The sequence below is a fragment of the Ictidomys tridecemlineatus genome, chromosome 16, assembly GCF_052094955.1.
Source record: "Ictidomys tridecemlineatus isolate mIctTri1 chromosome 16, mIctTri1.hap1, whole genome shotgun sequence".
NCBI lineage: Eukaryota > Metazoa > Chordata > Mammalia > Rodentia > Sciuridae > Ictidomys > Ictidomys tridecemlineatus.
This window is the reverse complement of record NC_135492.1, coordinates 41,767,334-41,782,623: the sequence shown is the minus strand read 5'-3', so window position 1 is coordinate 41,782,623 and position 15,290 is coordinate 41,767,334. Positions and strand designations below refer to the sequence as shown.

General features: G+C 45.3%; 1 protein-coding gene across 8 annotated transcripts in view; it reads right to left on the bottom strand.

Annotated features, from left to right (window-relative positions):
• Positions 1–15,290, bottom strand: part of Srgap3 (SLIT-ROBO Rho GTPase activating protein 3) — a 249,719-nt gene that overhangs the window by 104,072 nt on the left and 130,357 nt on the right. For all 8 annotated transcript variants that reach the window (XM_040290399.2, XM_021732057.3, XM_021732052.3 and 5 more), the window contains exon 3: positions 3,271–3,433. In XM_040290399.2, coding sequence (XP_040146333.1) covers positions 3,271–3,433 — 163 coding nt within the window. The remainder of the gene's footprint in view (positions 1–3,270; positions 3,434–15,290) is intronic.

Here is a 15,290-nt window from a genome sequence, read left to right as displayed (position 1 = left end):
ATTGAAGCAGAGTTGCAAAGACTGAGTTCTGATAACACCCTTTGTTTTCCAGAAGCCTCCAACCCTGAATCTCACCCCATAAGAGCTGGCAAGTTCTCTTTCTTTCTGAGAGCAGGTGGAGCCGGATTTCCAATGTCAGCAACTGTAAGAGTCCTGGTCACTTTGTATGGCCTCTAAGATCTTGTGCATGGCTGATCTTCATCTCCCACTCGAAACAAGCTCTAGGAGCATTGGCTTCTAGAATTTAAAGAGCTGCCTCAGAGCAAATGGAGAATCACAGAGAGGTAGGTTATGAAGTCGGACAGATCCTGCCTCTCCATTTCCATTTCCTGCATGAGAAAACAGACTCAGAGAGACTTGCCCCCTGCTAGTGAGTTAAGACGCAGTTCTGAGAGAAACTCCAAAAGCTCAGCCACACTGATGAGAGGGGCCAAAAGCCACCATGTCTGGGTTCTCCTTGAATTTGTCCAAGGCCCCAAACTGACCAGAGCCAGGCCTCCTTGGAGATTCTGAGGACCATAGGAACCCTGGGTACATAAGGTATACAGGCCTCAGTCTCCAGGTTATATATAACTGAAGCCACACAAAGGGGCTGCACTGTGCTCAATCTGCCAGCCAGGCTCTGGTCCCAGCTCTCCCAGCTATAGGAGGTGGGTCATTTCCTTTGTTCTGCAGGCACAGACCTGGTAACAAGGCACCCAGGAGCTCAGCTGTAGACTTTTTTTTTTTATTATTTTCCACCCTGTTAACCTCCATTACCAGTCAGGCTCTTATCAGCCTAAATGAGAACTGAAAAGATTTATCTCACTTGTCCTGGGGCTCAGCTCAGAAAAAGACCCTTCATTTCCTGAAGGCCCTGATGACCCTTTCTCTGTGAGTCACTCCCACCCAGGGACAAAACTGTGACAGCAGCGGTGGGCGGGAGCTCCTAAAGGGACCAGGAGTCCAAACTGGCAGATGTCCGAGTCAAGTCAGTGGAGTTGTGCAAAGCACTGTGGGATTCATTTTTTATGGGTGTGCTGTATTTGCCTTCCTAATTATGTTTGCTTACACAAATATTAAACCTAGACCACGTTTCATAAATATGGCCCCAGGAGGAGACCAGAAGCACACTGTGTGACAGGAGAAAATTAGCCTGTGACTGCAATTTTGCTATAGAAGTAATCCTCAAAGTGGACAATGCAAATACAGACCATGGAGAGATGATTATATTTTAAATCATCTTGTTCCCTTCCCTGTGCTTCTAGCAATCCCAGGTCAACAAATCCCTAAAATTGGCACCTGGCAAGAAGAGATGAGCTAGATTATCTTAGAAATAACTGTCACTTGTGTTCATATAATTAGAGCCAGTTTTTACCGGGCGCTGCTCTCCATGCTGACTTGGTGCCCCACCCCCTGCAGCTGCTCTGGGGTATTTCTATCCTCATTTCATAAATGAGGAAACTGAGACACAGAGAATTCAAGAAACAAGCCCAAAGATGCACAGCTAATGAAAGATCAACAAGAACTACGAATCCAAGAATTTAAGAAACCTAGACACACAGGTCACACCAAAAAGCATTCCAACAATGCCCCTGTCCTCTACATGCACCATTTGTTTAATCTACATAGTGTCCCTGAGAAGTGCTGATTTTTAACATCATTGGATAGACAAAGAGGATGAGGCTCACCGAGACCACACGACGGGCCCATTTTGTAGGTGAGGAGAGCAGTGCTCACAGGAGTAAGTTCAATTCTACACACTCAAGTGCGCTGGACGCTGTATAAAGAGCTCGTATACAGGGACATCAGGGAATATAACAGTGACAGCTCCCTTCATCCTTGGTATCTGGATGTTTATGTGGGCAAAGCCTTGCCAAAGCCATGGAGCACTCAGTCAAAGGCCTTGAAAACAAACCAACTTTTGATCCTAAAATTTCCATTGCAGAGACCAAGCCTAAGAAAGTACCAGTGGATGCAACAAAGCAGCTCACAGCAGCGTTATTTATAAAAATGCAATGAAGGAAATTATGTAAGTGCTCAATACCAAGAGATCAGGCAAATAAACCAGGATATATCTATGTATAAAATATATGTAATCATTCAAAATGTCACCAAAGCCAGATGAGGTGGCATGCCTGTAGTTCTAGTTACTGGAGAGGCTGAGGCAAGAGGATCACTTTAGCCCATGGGTTTAGGACTAGACTGGGCAACAGAGCAAGACCTCATCTCAAAAAAAAAAAAAGAAGTTACAGGGCTGGGGATATACTTCAATGGCAGATACTTATTTAGCATATGCAAGGCCCTGGGTTCAATCCCCAGTACAGCCAAAAACAAATTATAAAAATTTATTTATTGGGGGGCTGGGGTTGTAGCTCAGTGGTAGAATGCTCACCTCACACATGCAGGGCCCTAGGTTCGATCCTCAGTACCACATAAAAATAAACAAATAAAATAGTGGTGCTGTGTCCAATTACAACTAAAAAATAAATATATTTTTTAAAAATTTTATTTATTGGGGTACTGGGGATTGAACTCAGGAGCACTCAACCACTGAGCCACATCCCCAGTTCTATTTTGTCTTTTATTCAGAGGCAGGGTCTCACTGAGTTGCTTAGTGCCTTGCTTTTGCTGAGGCTGGCGTTGAACTTGCAGTCCTCCTGCCTCAGCCCCCCAAGCCATTGGGATTATAGGTGTGTGCCACCATGCCCAGCTAAAAGTTTACCTTTTGACATGGGGAAATTTTGTAATGAATGTTACATAATTTGTTAGGTGATATGAGCAGGTAGTAATATCATATATGCAGTATGATCTCATTTGGGAAAAATGTATATGTACACTAAAAAATACATAAATTATAAGCACTCCTAGAAAATATATTTGCATATGTATTTATAAGGAAAATTCTAGAACATCAAAGAGAATATCTCCCAGTGATAACATTTCCTCCATGTTTGTGTGTGTGTGTGTGTGTGTGTGTGTGTGTGTGTGTGTGTGTGTACTCATCTGCCCTTTTCCAAATCCTGCACAATGCATATATATTACTTACCTAAGCAGGCAAAGGTTTGTATTCTTCTGATGGTGACTGCTAAAGTGCTCAAGAGCACACAGTTTTTCAAAGACACATCTAGGGTTTAAACTCAGGGCTGGAGTATCTGATCAAGCCCTTGGCTCCTTGAACCCTTCAACATAACTGCCAACCCCACTCCCAGCCCCTTGTCCCTGGGGCATAGTGTTGCCATGACCATCCCAGGACAAGAGCTAGGGCTGCGAGGGAAGCCACTTGCCCACCTTTTTGAAAAGTCTGATAACATCCTCGCTGATCTGAGAAAGGCGGACGATGACATTGTTCATGAAGATGTCATTGAGGGTGGCATGGTCTCGGCTCTCCCGCCGGGTCTGATGCAGGACCAAATACCAACAGTTCACAGGTGAGAGGAGGTATTGGTCCTTCCTGTAGAAACCAAGACAGCTCAGGTTGGCTTCATGGGAACAGTTTCATACTGTTTAACATCATACCCACCTTGGCCCTTTTGGTCCCTGGGGCACCCCTTCAAGGTCAGTTACATTATTACACATTTTACAGAGAGGGAAACAGAGGCTATGAAAGCCGAGATGATCTTTCATGATCACAGAGCAGATCTAGGGCCAGAATCCAGGTCTTTGACTAAGTCTATGCTGTCTACTTCCCCCTTGAATGGTGCCCACTGGTGCACTTCCATCTTCTAGGAGGAAGCCTGCTCCCCTGGAGCTAAGAAATACTAACCCAGCTGTATCTGAAATATTTGTATGATTTCTAGAACTATGCAATGGAAAGAACAAAAAGTGGACACTTACTCTCCTCCTCTTTGCCTTTCCCAACCCCTGGGATCCCCACAAAGGATTAAGAACAATCCTTTGTTCTTCTCTGGGGATCTCTTGGCTTCTTATAAACAGGAGCCTTCAACCCTTGGTGGAACTGGAGGGAGAGGCCTTGGGGGTTCCAGTTCTGTATTTTGGGGGAGGATTTAAAAAATACAATTATATACAAGACAAATAAGACTTTGTCCTGCAGAAATTGTTAGATTCTTAGCACTGTAGCTGGATATTATGCTAAAACAGGAGGTGTCAAAATACTCCCCACATCAGCAGCACGAGCACCGCATGGAAAGTTATTGGAAAAACACATTCTGCAGCCTCACTCCAAGCTTGCAGAATCAGAAACGCTGGGGATGGGCCTGCAATTTACAAACCCTGCAAGGGATTCTGATGTATGCTCAAGTCTGAGAGCCACCAATCTATATACCATTGCTTCCCAAACTCATGAGACAGAAGATCTACATATCACCACTTCCCAAACTCATGTCTTGTGTCTACACCCTTAAGAAAGACTCCTCTGTTCTCTCCAGGATAGCAGAGAGAAAAACAATCACAAACCAAAACCCAAATCCATCCAGTGCTCCCACCTTATCACAGGGGGCATCTGCGCTGGAGTTCTTGTCCTCCAACCCCAAGTCTTTCTCTTACTCTGATTTCCAGTGTGGAAAGAGATATTGAAAAGGCACAATATGAGTATGGCCTAGAGGTGGTCAGCTCCAGAGTCCCCCAAGGTCTCCCTGGTTCCCCTGCTATCTTGAATGCCAACCACCCTGGAAGCTAGCCAAGGTTCTTCTCACAAGAAATGCAGACTCCACAATCAGCACTTTTGAGGAAGAGAATTCTGCTGACTCCCAGTGTGATTGCATCCTCTGCCCCAAAGCCAAGTGGAAATGCTAAAAGATGCACCCTATGGGTCTCTGGGATGCTGTCCCCACGACTCCTGGGGCTTAAGAAAGTAAATGAGGATGGCTCAGTTGACTTTAAGGGTTTTTTATTTCTGTCACCAAATAGGCTAAAATTCTTTCTAGGCAACAGGATTTGGGAGAAGAGAATTCAGTTTAGATGAAAGATGCATATGCTAGGAAAGGTCTAAGGAAAAAGGAAGAAGATGAAACATTTAAAACACACTGCTATAGAAGAGAGAAACAGATTTCTCCTTATAGCCTAGAGAAAGAACCAGATCACTAAAATTCAACCCCAGCCAGAATCCCCGAGCATTTGCTCCATGGCAGATCCTGGGTAGGCTGTGGGCACCCAAAGATGACTGTGATGCAGAGCCAGCCTTGGAGAGGCTCTCCATGAAGAGGCTAAGGCAGAAGAAAAGAACGAGAGAGGCAGGCAGGATGGGACTTTAACAGAGATGCAGATGGGGCCTCGGTTCTGCTGGAGAAGTTGCAGGAACCACTGTGCTCCTCCCACATGCTCTGCACATCAGGTGTGGAATCCCTTTTGTATTCATTCCAAGTACTTTCCCACCTGGACCTTCACATACACTGTCCTGCCACCTGGAATGTGCCTTCCCCTGCTCCTCTCACAGTCACCTTCTCCTCTTCCTGTAGGTTCAGCTTAAATGACACCTCCCTAGAGAGAGCTCCCTGATCACAAGCTCAACATGGTTCTTAAAGCATGGTCCCTGGACCAGCAGCATTAGCATCACTTGGGACTTTGTTGGAAATATAAGTCATCAGGGCCACCACAGACACTTAATCAGAAATGCTGGGGGTGGGCCAGGTGGGCCCAGCATCTATGATTTAACAACCCCTACAGTGACTCTGATGTATGCACAAATTTTGAGAACTTCTGGACTAATGTTTGGATCTTAAGTATCCCCCAAAGGTCCCTGTGTTAAAGGCTTGAATCCCAGTGTGGCACTAGTGGGAGATGGTGGAAACTTTAAGAAGTGGGGCCTAGTGGGACGTCTTCAGGTCACTGGGAGGATGCTGGGACCCTGTCCCTTCCTCCTCCTCTTTTCTGTTTCCTGGCTATGAGCTGAGCAGCTTTGCTACACCATACACTCCTGCCATGAGATGTTGCCCCTACATGAGGCCTAAAAACAACGATTTGTCTAATTATGGATTGGAACCTCCAAAACTGTGAGCCAAAATAAACCTTTTATCTTTATAAGCTGATTATCTCAGATATTTGTTACAATGACAGAAAGCTGACTAATATAGTCTACCTTTCATTTCTACTCATTACCTTCTTGGGTGATCTTTAAGGGCAGGGACTGTTTCTGTTGTAGTCACTACATCTTCTGCCTGGCAACAAGGATGCCACATAGTAGATGCTATGGAAAAGAGACCCTTGAGAAAAGGTCACATTTAAGCTGGGTCTTGAAGGATGGGTAGGAGTTTTTCCAAATAGTCACAAGGACAGAGAGAGAATGCAATATTGTAGGCAGAGGGAACTGTGGATATAAATATGGTGAAATGTCTCAGGAGAGCTACAATTCTGAGTATGCTAGTGGAAGATTGTTGGACACAAGGCTGGGTGAGAGCCTGATTATAGCGGGTATGGAAGGCCAGGCTGAGGAGTGGGAACTTTCTCTCCTAGGCCATGTAGTTCTGAACCTTTCCTACACATTAGAGTCACTTGGGGAGCTTTTCCAAACACAAAAACCAAATAAGCAAGAATCTCTGGTGGTAGAGCTTAGTATTGATATTTTTTAAACACTCTTTAGAAGAGTCTGAAGCAGGCAGACTGGAGGATGGATGGGTGGATGAGTGGGTGGATGGAAAGATGGACAGATGGGGTAGATGGGTGGGTGGATGGGGAGGTAGGTGGATGAGTATGGGTATAAATGTGGGACTGGAGGCAGGAGGAACTGTCAGGAGGGAATCTTAGTTCAGATGGAGAGATGTGACAAGGCCTGGGTGTTAGCACTGTGGCCACTGAATGCTGGTGAGACTTTTCAATAAGAGAACAGACCATCTTGGAGTCTTCCTGAAAACACAGGAGAAGGAGGAGGAGGGAGTGGATGAGACTGTGAGGTTTGCATAGCATTTGACTGGGTAGATGCTGATGACATGATCTGAGATAAGACCTGCAAGGAGAGAAGTAGGAGTAGGTTTGAGCAGAAAATACTTTTGTCTATCCCATTCCTTACAGCTTCCAAGGTGGTGATGGAAATGGAAAGATTAAAGGAGAGATGAGATAATTGAGCTGTTACCTAAAATGCTCTAGGGGCTTAGCTCAACTTAGAATGCAGGAACTGAACAGCATCGGGGAATTCAATGTGCAAAATACATTGAAGTCACAGCCAGAAGGTAGATTTCAGAGGGAAGGAAAAAGACAAGTGATCTTGAAGAGGCATGGTAGTACTGGGACAGCTTGAGGACTGTTAATTAGGTCACCCAGCCAAAGTAACGTAAGCAGAGAGGCAGAAAGGAAGACTAAACTATAAGAGGAGGAAATTATTTTGCAGCAACTCAAGACTTGTCAGGTTGAAGAGAGCAGATGAAAGGTCTTCATTCATAAGATTTTCAGAGAAAGAAGAGAGAGAGTATGTGTATGTGTGTGTGTGTGGGTGGGTGCATGTTGGGTACAAATGAGTGCTGCAATGCACCTGCCCCCCCAAGCCTTCCACCTGAGTAGGAGAAAGATGCAGAAAAAGAGAATGTTGTCATAGGAAGGAGGCAATGGAGCAGAGAGCCATCTCCCCCAAATCTGGAGGTGATGTGGTCATGAATGGCTTCTTAGAGGAAGCACTTTCTAGATTGAGAAGTAAAGGCTGGGTTGGAATTTCATAGGAATAGCTTTCTAGGTAGAGAAATACAATCATTAAAAGCCCAGGAAGAAGCAGGAGGGCATGTTGGTGAGCTGAATGCAGCCGAGGGGATCTACAAGTGATGTTCTAGAATGAGGTTGAGGGTGACAAATGAGGTTGGAGAATTAGGTGGATGCCACATGTCTGAGGGCCTCTATATCCCATTATAGAGTTGGAGCTTCATTGTGAGGTTTTCAGGAAGTCACAGAAGGAGTTAAAGCTGGGAAGTGAAAGGGTAAAACCATATTTGCAAACCTTCACTTCAGTACTGTGCAGAAGAGGGTGGCATCCAGGTGCCCAAGGCAGAAGTGGAGGGATAGATACGTAGGTAGTAAGCTGATTGGATTTGGGAGATTGGATGGTTGGGGTTGGGTTGGTAACTGAGTGAGAGAAAATGATGTACAAGATGACCCCCGAGTTTTCTGGTTTGGACCTGGGGGGAGCAGAGGTGGCCTTTGTTGGGACAAGAGCAGGTCAGAGGTGAGGCAAGAAGAGAAGATGGCAAGTTCAATTTGAATGTGACAAGTCTAAAGGACTATGGAACATCTAGATGGAGGCCTCTGGGCTAAAGAGAAAAATGTGGAAGCTGACCGCAAGTACTTGCATGATTTGCAAAACCACAGAATGACAAGGGACACTTTACAAAGGCACACAACCACGTTGGAGGATGAGGCAGATCCCCAAGAAGCCTGGTGAGGCAGCAGCTGGAGGGAGGAGGTAGGACCAGGCTACCATATCTCCACCCCTGCTGGTGACTTGAAAGAGGGCTAGGAGGTGACAATGAGCCAGCTTGTCCTCTGCAGAGATGCTGTTCCACACCCGCCATCCAATCAGCAGGCCCATTCTCCAGTCCACGTCAGCCTAGAAGACTGCTGGCTCTGCTCTCCTCACCTTTGCCCAACCCTGGCCCCCCTCATGTGTGGCTCATGTGTAGACCAAAAGGATGAGATGAGCTGTCCATAGCCAGGGTCAGGGTTGGAGCCAGCCACTCTGTGGAACCTTGACCCCATGGTTCCAGGGACTCACCACCTCACTGGGCCAAGGAGGGGCCACAGCATGTTGGCACAGAAAGACACCTGACCTAGGGGTAGATGTTCACCTGTGTCTGCCATCCCAGTCGTGTGACTTTATGCAGGTCAGCCTGTGGCTTGGCTACTCAAACCATAGAGTTAAATAACAAAAAAGAGCTCAGCAGCCATTCTTCAGCAGCTCATCTGTTCAAAGCATTTGTGTTGACTGTTCTGTTAGAGCCAGACTTGGGATATGATCGTGAAGAAAACAGGCAGCTCTGTCTCCACAGAGCCAACAGCATGATGGGCGAGACAGCCATCCCTCGAGGCCTCCCACAGATGTGCACAGAGTGAGATCAGCAGAAGGTGCTAGAGAGGAAGGGAGTACTGTGCCATGCGAGCCTAGAACAAAGGGACCTGACTTTGGAGGTCAGTGAAGTATCCCTGAGGAAGGGGCCATTAAACTGGGCTTTAAAGGAAGAGTTGGAGGGAGCCAGAGAAAGGTGGGAGGATGGGCATGGGGCAGGTGGGAGAGGATTCCAGGCAGAGAGAACAGAATGGGCAAAGGTCCCTGGGGCAGGGAGTTTGGTGCATTTAAGGAATTGAAAAAGGCCTGTATAAAAGGAGCAGAGCAAGCAAGGTGGAAAGAGGAAAGAGAGGGGCTGGGTAGGGCTGGGGGTTTCTTCAGGATCTAATGTGCAGAACCCCCTCTAAGTCATCTGAATTATCCTGGGACCATAGAAAGAGCCACCCAGGTCACATATGGCAAAGCCAGACACTAGCCCTCTGGAATCTTAAACGTTGGCCCTTCCCTTTTCAGGGCCCACTGTTGAAACTGGAACCCTTTGGCTCCCCCACCAGCAGCCATTTTTGCCTGCTCTGCAGGCTTGCTTTGGGAAGATGCAGGCTTGCTTTGGGAAGATGTCAGAATAAACCCCGGCAGGCACTCTCTCATCGAAGGCACATTCGAGCAACCTTTCTACTTTTCTAATCTTGCATCCAAGCGTCTCTTCAGCAGGCAGAAGCTGCTGAGCTAAGACATAATGTTGGAACTTTCGCATATGTATATATTTTCTTTTTTTATGGATAGAAAATAGCAATGAACATTTCTGGTGAGTCACAGCTTTCTTTCTTTCTTTGGCTAAGGGAGGTGGGTATAAGGTTCCAAGAGACTGAAGCTGGAGAAGTTGGGCCTTGCCAAGCTGGTGAGTTGGGAAAATGAAATTAGCAGTGAGCTAGCCTCTCCAGCTTCTCAGCTGGGGGCCGGAAAATTCCGATCAGTGAACAGAACCCATTTCCAAGGCTGCAGAGCTCCACATTGCAGATGAATCCAAATCCATTGCCCTGGGATCCTGGTCCCTCTGGGAGGAAGGCAAACCTGCAGCTGACACGGGCCCCAGGTGCCAAGTCCCTATCACTGACTTCCTGCTCCCTTCCAGGATATTCTCAGACTTTCTACTGGGTTTACTCAGCTGCTGCCAGCAAAAAACTTGCTCTTGAAAAATGTAACCTCAATTACCTTCAGGGCCAGAAAGGTGTGGTTAACCTCTTGCTACCCTAAGCTTCCCCAGGCAGGATTTGGAATTCATCACATTTTCTTGTTGTAGTGTGAATCATTAATTCAGCAAATAATAACCCAGTGCGTGTCTGTACCCAGCACTGGTAAACAAAAGGAGCCACACCCCCTGCTTTCTGGAGCTTCTGGTCTAGTAAGGGTCTCATATAACAATCATATAATCACATACACAGATAGACAACTGGGATGCTGAGGTGGACTATGAACCTGGAGAGAATGTAACAAGATGGAGGTGACCTTACCTAGGGAAGGTGTCAGTGGGCCATGCTGGTTCTTCTTGTCATTACCATTAGTTGAGGTGTTTTTCCCTCCTTGAGCCCTCCCTGCCCCTCAGCAACTCCCCATCTCTATCACATTCCCCTATCTCATTGTTACAATGGCACCTGGCATCTGCTTGTTTGTTTTCCTTGGTTCCTGGTCTCTGTCCCCCTCTCTCACTGTTTCTCTGGTGTCCAGGCAGGGCTGAGCACACATAGTCTGCTCTCATAAAATATTTGTTCACTAGGTAAAAAGTGTCCCTAAACTAGGACCAGAAGGATGGCACAGGAATCAAAAAGAATACTCTAGCAGCAAGTGGGAAGGCCCTATGTGCATGGGCATCTTCTAGAACTGATAGGAGGTGGGCATAACCAGAGGACAAATGGGGACTTGATAAGGGATCAAAACAAGGCCAGAGAGGTAGCACAAGGTAGAGCCCTGAAGATGAGCACCCAGGTACACTAATTTCTTAGTTTTTCTGTTTTTCAGGAGCAGAACAGAAGCAGTTTGTGCTAGCAGCTACTACTTTCATGAACTGTGCTATCAAGACCACAAATTGAGTGGCTCAAATCACAGAAAGCTGCTGTCTCACAGTTCTGGAGGCTAGAAGTCTAGGATCAAGGGGTAGGAAGGGTTGGCTCTTTCTGAGGCTGTGTGGTGGAGTCTGCTCCAGCTTCTATCCTGGCTCCTGGTGGTTTGCTGGAGCTCCATGGAATTTCTTGGTGTGGAGAAGCATCATGTTGGTCTCGGTCCTCATTCTTGCACAGGTTCTTCCCATGCATCCTCTGTGGGTTCAAAGCTCCCCTTTGCCTAAGGCCAGTCATGTCTGACGAGGGCCCACCCTCATGACTGCATTTTTACTTGATGACCTCTTTGAGGACCCTAGTCTTTAGGACTTCAACATATGAATTTTGAGGGGGACACGATAAAATCCCCAACAGGCTATCAGGCCAAGTGGATCAGGAAGGCCCAAGGAGAGTTCATAGAGTGCCTCAGACATCTTTCTGATGCCAATGAGAGGAGCCATGAACCATAGATGCAGAGGATTTAATCTGCTCTTGGTAGCTGGCACTCAGGCCTACCCCATCAGCCACCTCCCTTGTCCCTTCTTTGCTCACAGTAGTCTTCTCCAGAAAGCCACTGTAGCTAAGGCAGTGATGAATTTCTTCATTTATCTATTTCTTTCTCTCCTTTTAGCTTATTTTATTCTCGATGAACATGTGCTAATTGTACATGTTAGTAGGGTTCAGTGTGATATTTCAATACATGTCCACATTTCTTGTGACTCCCCCACCCCCACCAGCTCCCCTCTGAGGCAAGCGAGTGGCTCCACTGCTATTTGGCAGCACTAAGACAGAGTCATTCTGAAGGGGACTAATTCCTTCATGGGGTCACCTGGCCAAAGTGGGCTCTGCTCACCCACACAGGTGCAGTGGAATCAGAGGCCACATGGGGTTCAAGTGCCTCCTCTGTCCATTATCAATGAAGTGAACTTGGGAAGTTAGTTAAATTTTTTCTTTGTTTATAAAATGAGGTAACAACTTCCTCAGAGTGGTGCTTTGAGGATTTAAATGAGACAATTCACATGATGCTTTGAGTATCAAACCCAACAAACGATAATTATTACTATTATTACTGTCTCACTAGGTTGTTGGGAAAATCAAATGAATCATGGATGTAGACAAACATACATTCACAGTAGGGTTTCAAAAAATGTTGGTTATCATTCCTCATTGTTATCTTCTCCTCCTGCAAACTCCTATGTGAGTGCCGAGGCCCACAGCAAATGTTTCGTGCCTCACTCTCCACCTTGCGGCAGATTCATTCACTTGCTCTGGTTCCTTTGGGATCCCATTCTGGACAACTCAGTATGGTAATAACACACTAGGTCTGGTGTCCAACAGCACCTCTGAGCCCACCTTTGACCTACTGAATGAAAGTCCCTGGCCCAGAAACCAGTCCCTAGGCAACCCCATCATCCCCTTCCCTGCAAGCCTCTTTGCCTTGGTTTATCCACCTGCAAAATGGTGCCCACATGGTGTGTACCACAGTGGGTAGACAAAGGGGCCCCGGCTCACAGCACCTCTGGACAGTTCTTTTAACAGTCAGCTGTGGAACCTAAGCTAGAGGGTTCATTTGCCTGACTTTCGGGTCTCTTGCCTGTCAGGTGGGAATGATGCCATCTTCCCTGACTCTCCCCACCCCACCAGGATGTTTGGGAGGATTTCAGCAGCTGAAGTCTGGTGACAGAATTTGACAAGTGTGAGGTCCTACAGAATCTTTGAAGGTCATTATTATCTTATTTTACTCACGGAATTGAGTCAAAACTAAACCCCTATTTATTACTACTCATTAAAAATTTCCCTTATTATAACATCTATTTTTCATTTTTAATATAAAAATTAAATGATGCTCATGTTTATATGTATATAAAACATATACATACATGGATAGGTTGCATCCTGATTCAGATATTGGAATTTGCTGATTATAGTCTTTGAGGATTCTAGGGCAGAAGTTGAGAAAGCCAGATGAAGAAATTGGAAGAGGAAAAAGAGGCTGCAACCATAGGAAAGACCAGACTCTAGGCTGAGCCCCCTGTCTTAAAATCATTTCCAGTAGTGAAAATCAGAGGATGGCTAATGGAGAAGGTAGAGATGAAAGATGTTCATTTTCCAGAAGGATCAGGAAGGGGTCCTAGGATGAGTTGATACTGGCTTCAGCTATTCCTGCATGCTACCATGTTTAATATCATCTGTTTTTCTTTCTCTATTTAAATAAATTTATTTACAAAGGACGTTCCTTAGTCTTAGGTTGTGTTTTTTTTAAAGCATTATTTGCCATTAATAAAAGGTAACTGAACAAATACATTAAAAAGAAACAAAACAGTACTATTCAATCTTAGGAGGGTGCTGAAGCCTGAGGTCGGCCTCCGTTAAGAGATTACAAAGTGTTAACAGCACACTAGGACCAAACTGAGAATCTCTTCCTGAGGCCACTGAAAAGTTTGAAAGAGAAGTAAAAAGATAATTCAATATTTATGGTCTCTCTGTGTCATCAGAGATCCCTCCCTTATTTTGAGGAACACTGGTGGGGTTTATTTATTCATCGTGTTATAGAAACCTCCCCCCCAAAAAATACCTGGCTTTTGAGTGCACACCCTTATAGATGGACAACTCAGCACCTCTAGGGGAAGCCCTTTCTATGGCTAGATAGCTCAGGCTAATGGAATCAAGATCGACTTGAAGCCTGCTTCTCTGAAAGGCCTTTTGGCCTCACTTCTCTCCTATAGCCACAAAAAAGAAAACTATTCCATTTGTATTTTTAAAGAAAGCCTCCACAGCAATTCATTAAAAATTTTGAATAGAGTATGATAGATAGGTACGTAAGTTGGTAGGTAGGTAGGTGGATGGATGGAAAGATAGATACATACAGAATTGTATATATACACACACATATGGGGGAGGAGGAGAGAGAGAGAGAGAGAGAGAGAGAGAGAGAGAGAGAGAGAGAGAGAGAGAGATGAGAGAGAGAGATGAGACAAGAGATAGACTAGAAATGGCTCCTTGCTTTCAAGTAGCCAACAGAATGAAACCTGATCACTCCCCAATAATACAGCCTGAGCCCCATGAAAGAGATACACAACTAACTGAGCTAAAGGAGCAACTGACTGTAGGCCTGGGACCTACCACAGGGTCTCTGCAAAGGAGGCATGCCCTAAGCTGGCCTTTGTGGGTTGAGTAGGAGTTAGCCCGGTCAGATGGTTGACTAGGGTCAGGAATCACTGAGCCAGACCAGAGGGGGGATGAAATGAACCCAAGGTCATGCAGTGCGGCTGGAAGCAGTTTATATTCTGGAGTAAGAAAAAGGAAGATTAAAATTTTAGCTGTGCCATTTACCAATTCTAGTTGTGTCTTTCTGGGAAAATAACTATTTCTCAAAACCACAATATTTTCAACTAGAGATATAAAGAGGTATCATCCAGAGCACACAGCTTACCATGAAGGTTCAAATGAGATAATGCATATTATTCATCTGGTAGAGCATGTGGTCATGAGGATATGAAGGGTATGTAACAAATTAAACTTATTACTGAGTACTTGTACTGTGTAGTGGTACCCCCTCCTCCACAGAAAATATTAACTAACCTTCTCCAGATATCTTCACCATAATTGATTTTAGGACTATCAGCAAAAAGAGTTCAATGAAGGTAAACTTCCTGTTTTCTTGTTGCTTATTTTACTTGGTCACTGGCCTGGAAGAAATCAGCACTCCAGGTGCTAAACGCCCCTTTACTAGTTTTTCACATTTATCCAGTATAGTAGTTTGTAGAAGTGTGTTTGCAAATGCAAAATGTGATTAAAAAAAAAAAAGACAAATTCTTTAACAAGGCCTCTGGCCTTGAGCTGGAGCTTCACAAAAATGTCTACATTCTAAGATAAGAGAAGTTTGCAATTGGGTAACAGCTGGCAGAGGGAGAAAAGAAAGGGGAGAAGAAGCTCTCCCCTACCTGCCCAGAACAGTGAAAGAAAAAGCTGCTTTTATGTGAACTTCTGCAGACTGTGAACTTCTGAGCCCCTCCCCTTACATGCTGGGTATAAAAATTCTGAAACTACCTGAACTCAGGGTTCAGGGGATTAATTGATTACAGCGAAAATTGTGCCCTCTGAACCTGGCTGCAGCCAAATAAAACTGTTTCCTGCTATCTTTGGCTCTACCTTGTCTGTCTCTACAAAAAACTGTATTCTAATTATGGTAATAGTAACAACTAGCAACAGAGACAATAGCCCTATCTGAGGTCCTTCTCCATCCCAACCTCCTTTTTTTAAAAAATATATATTTT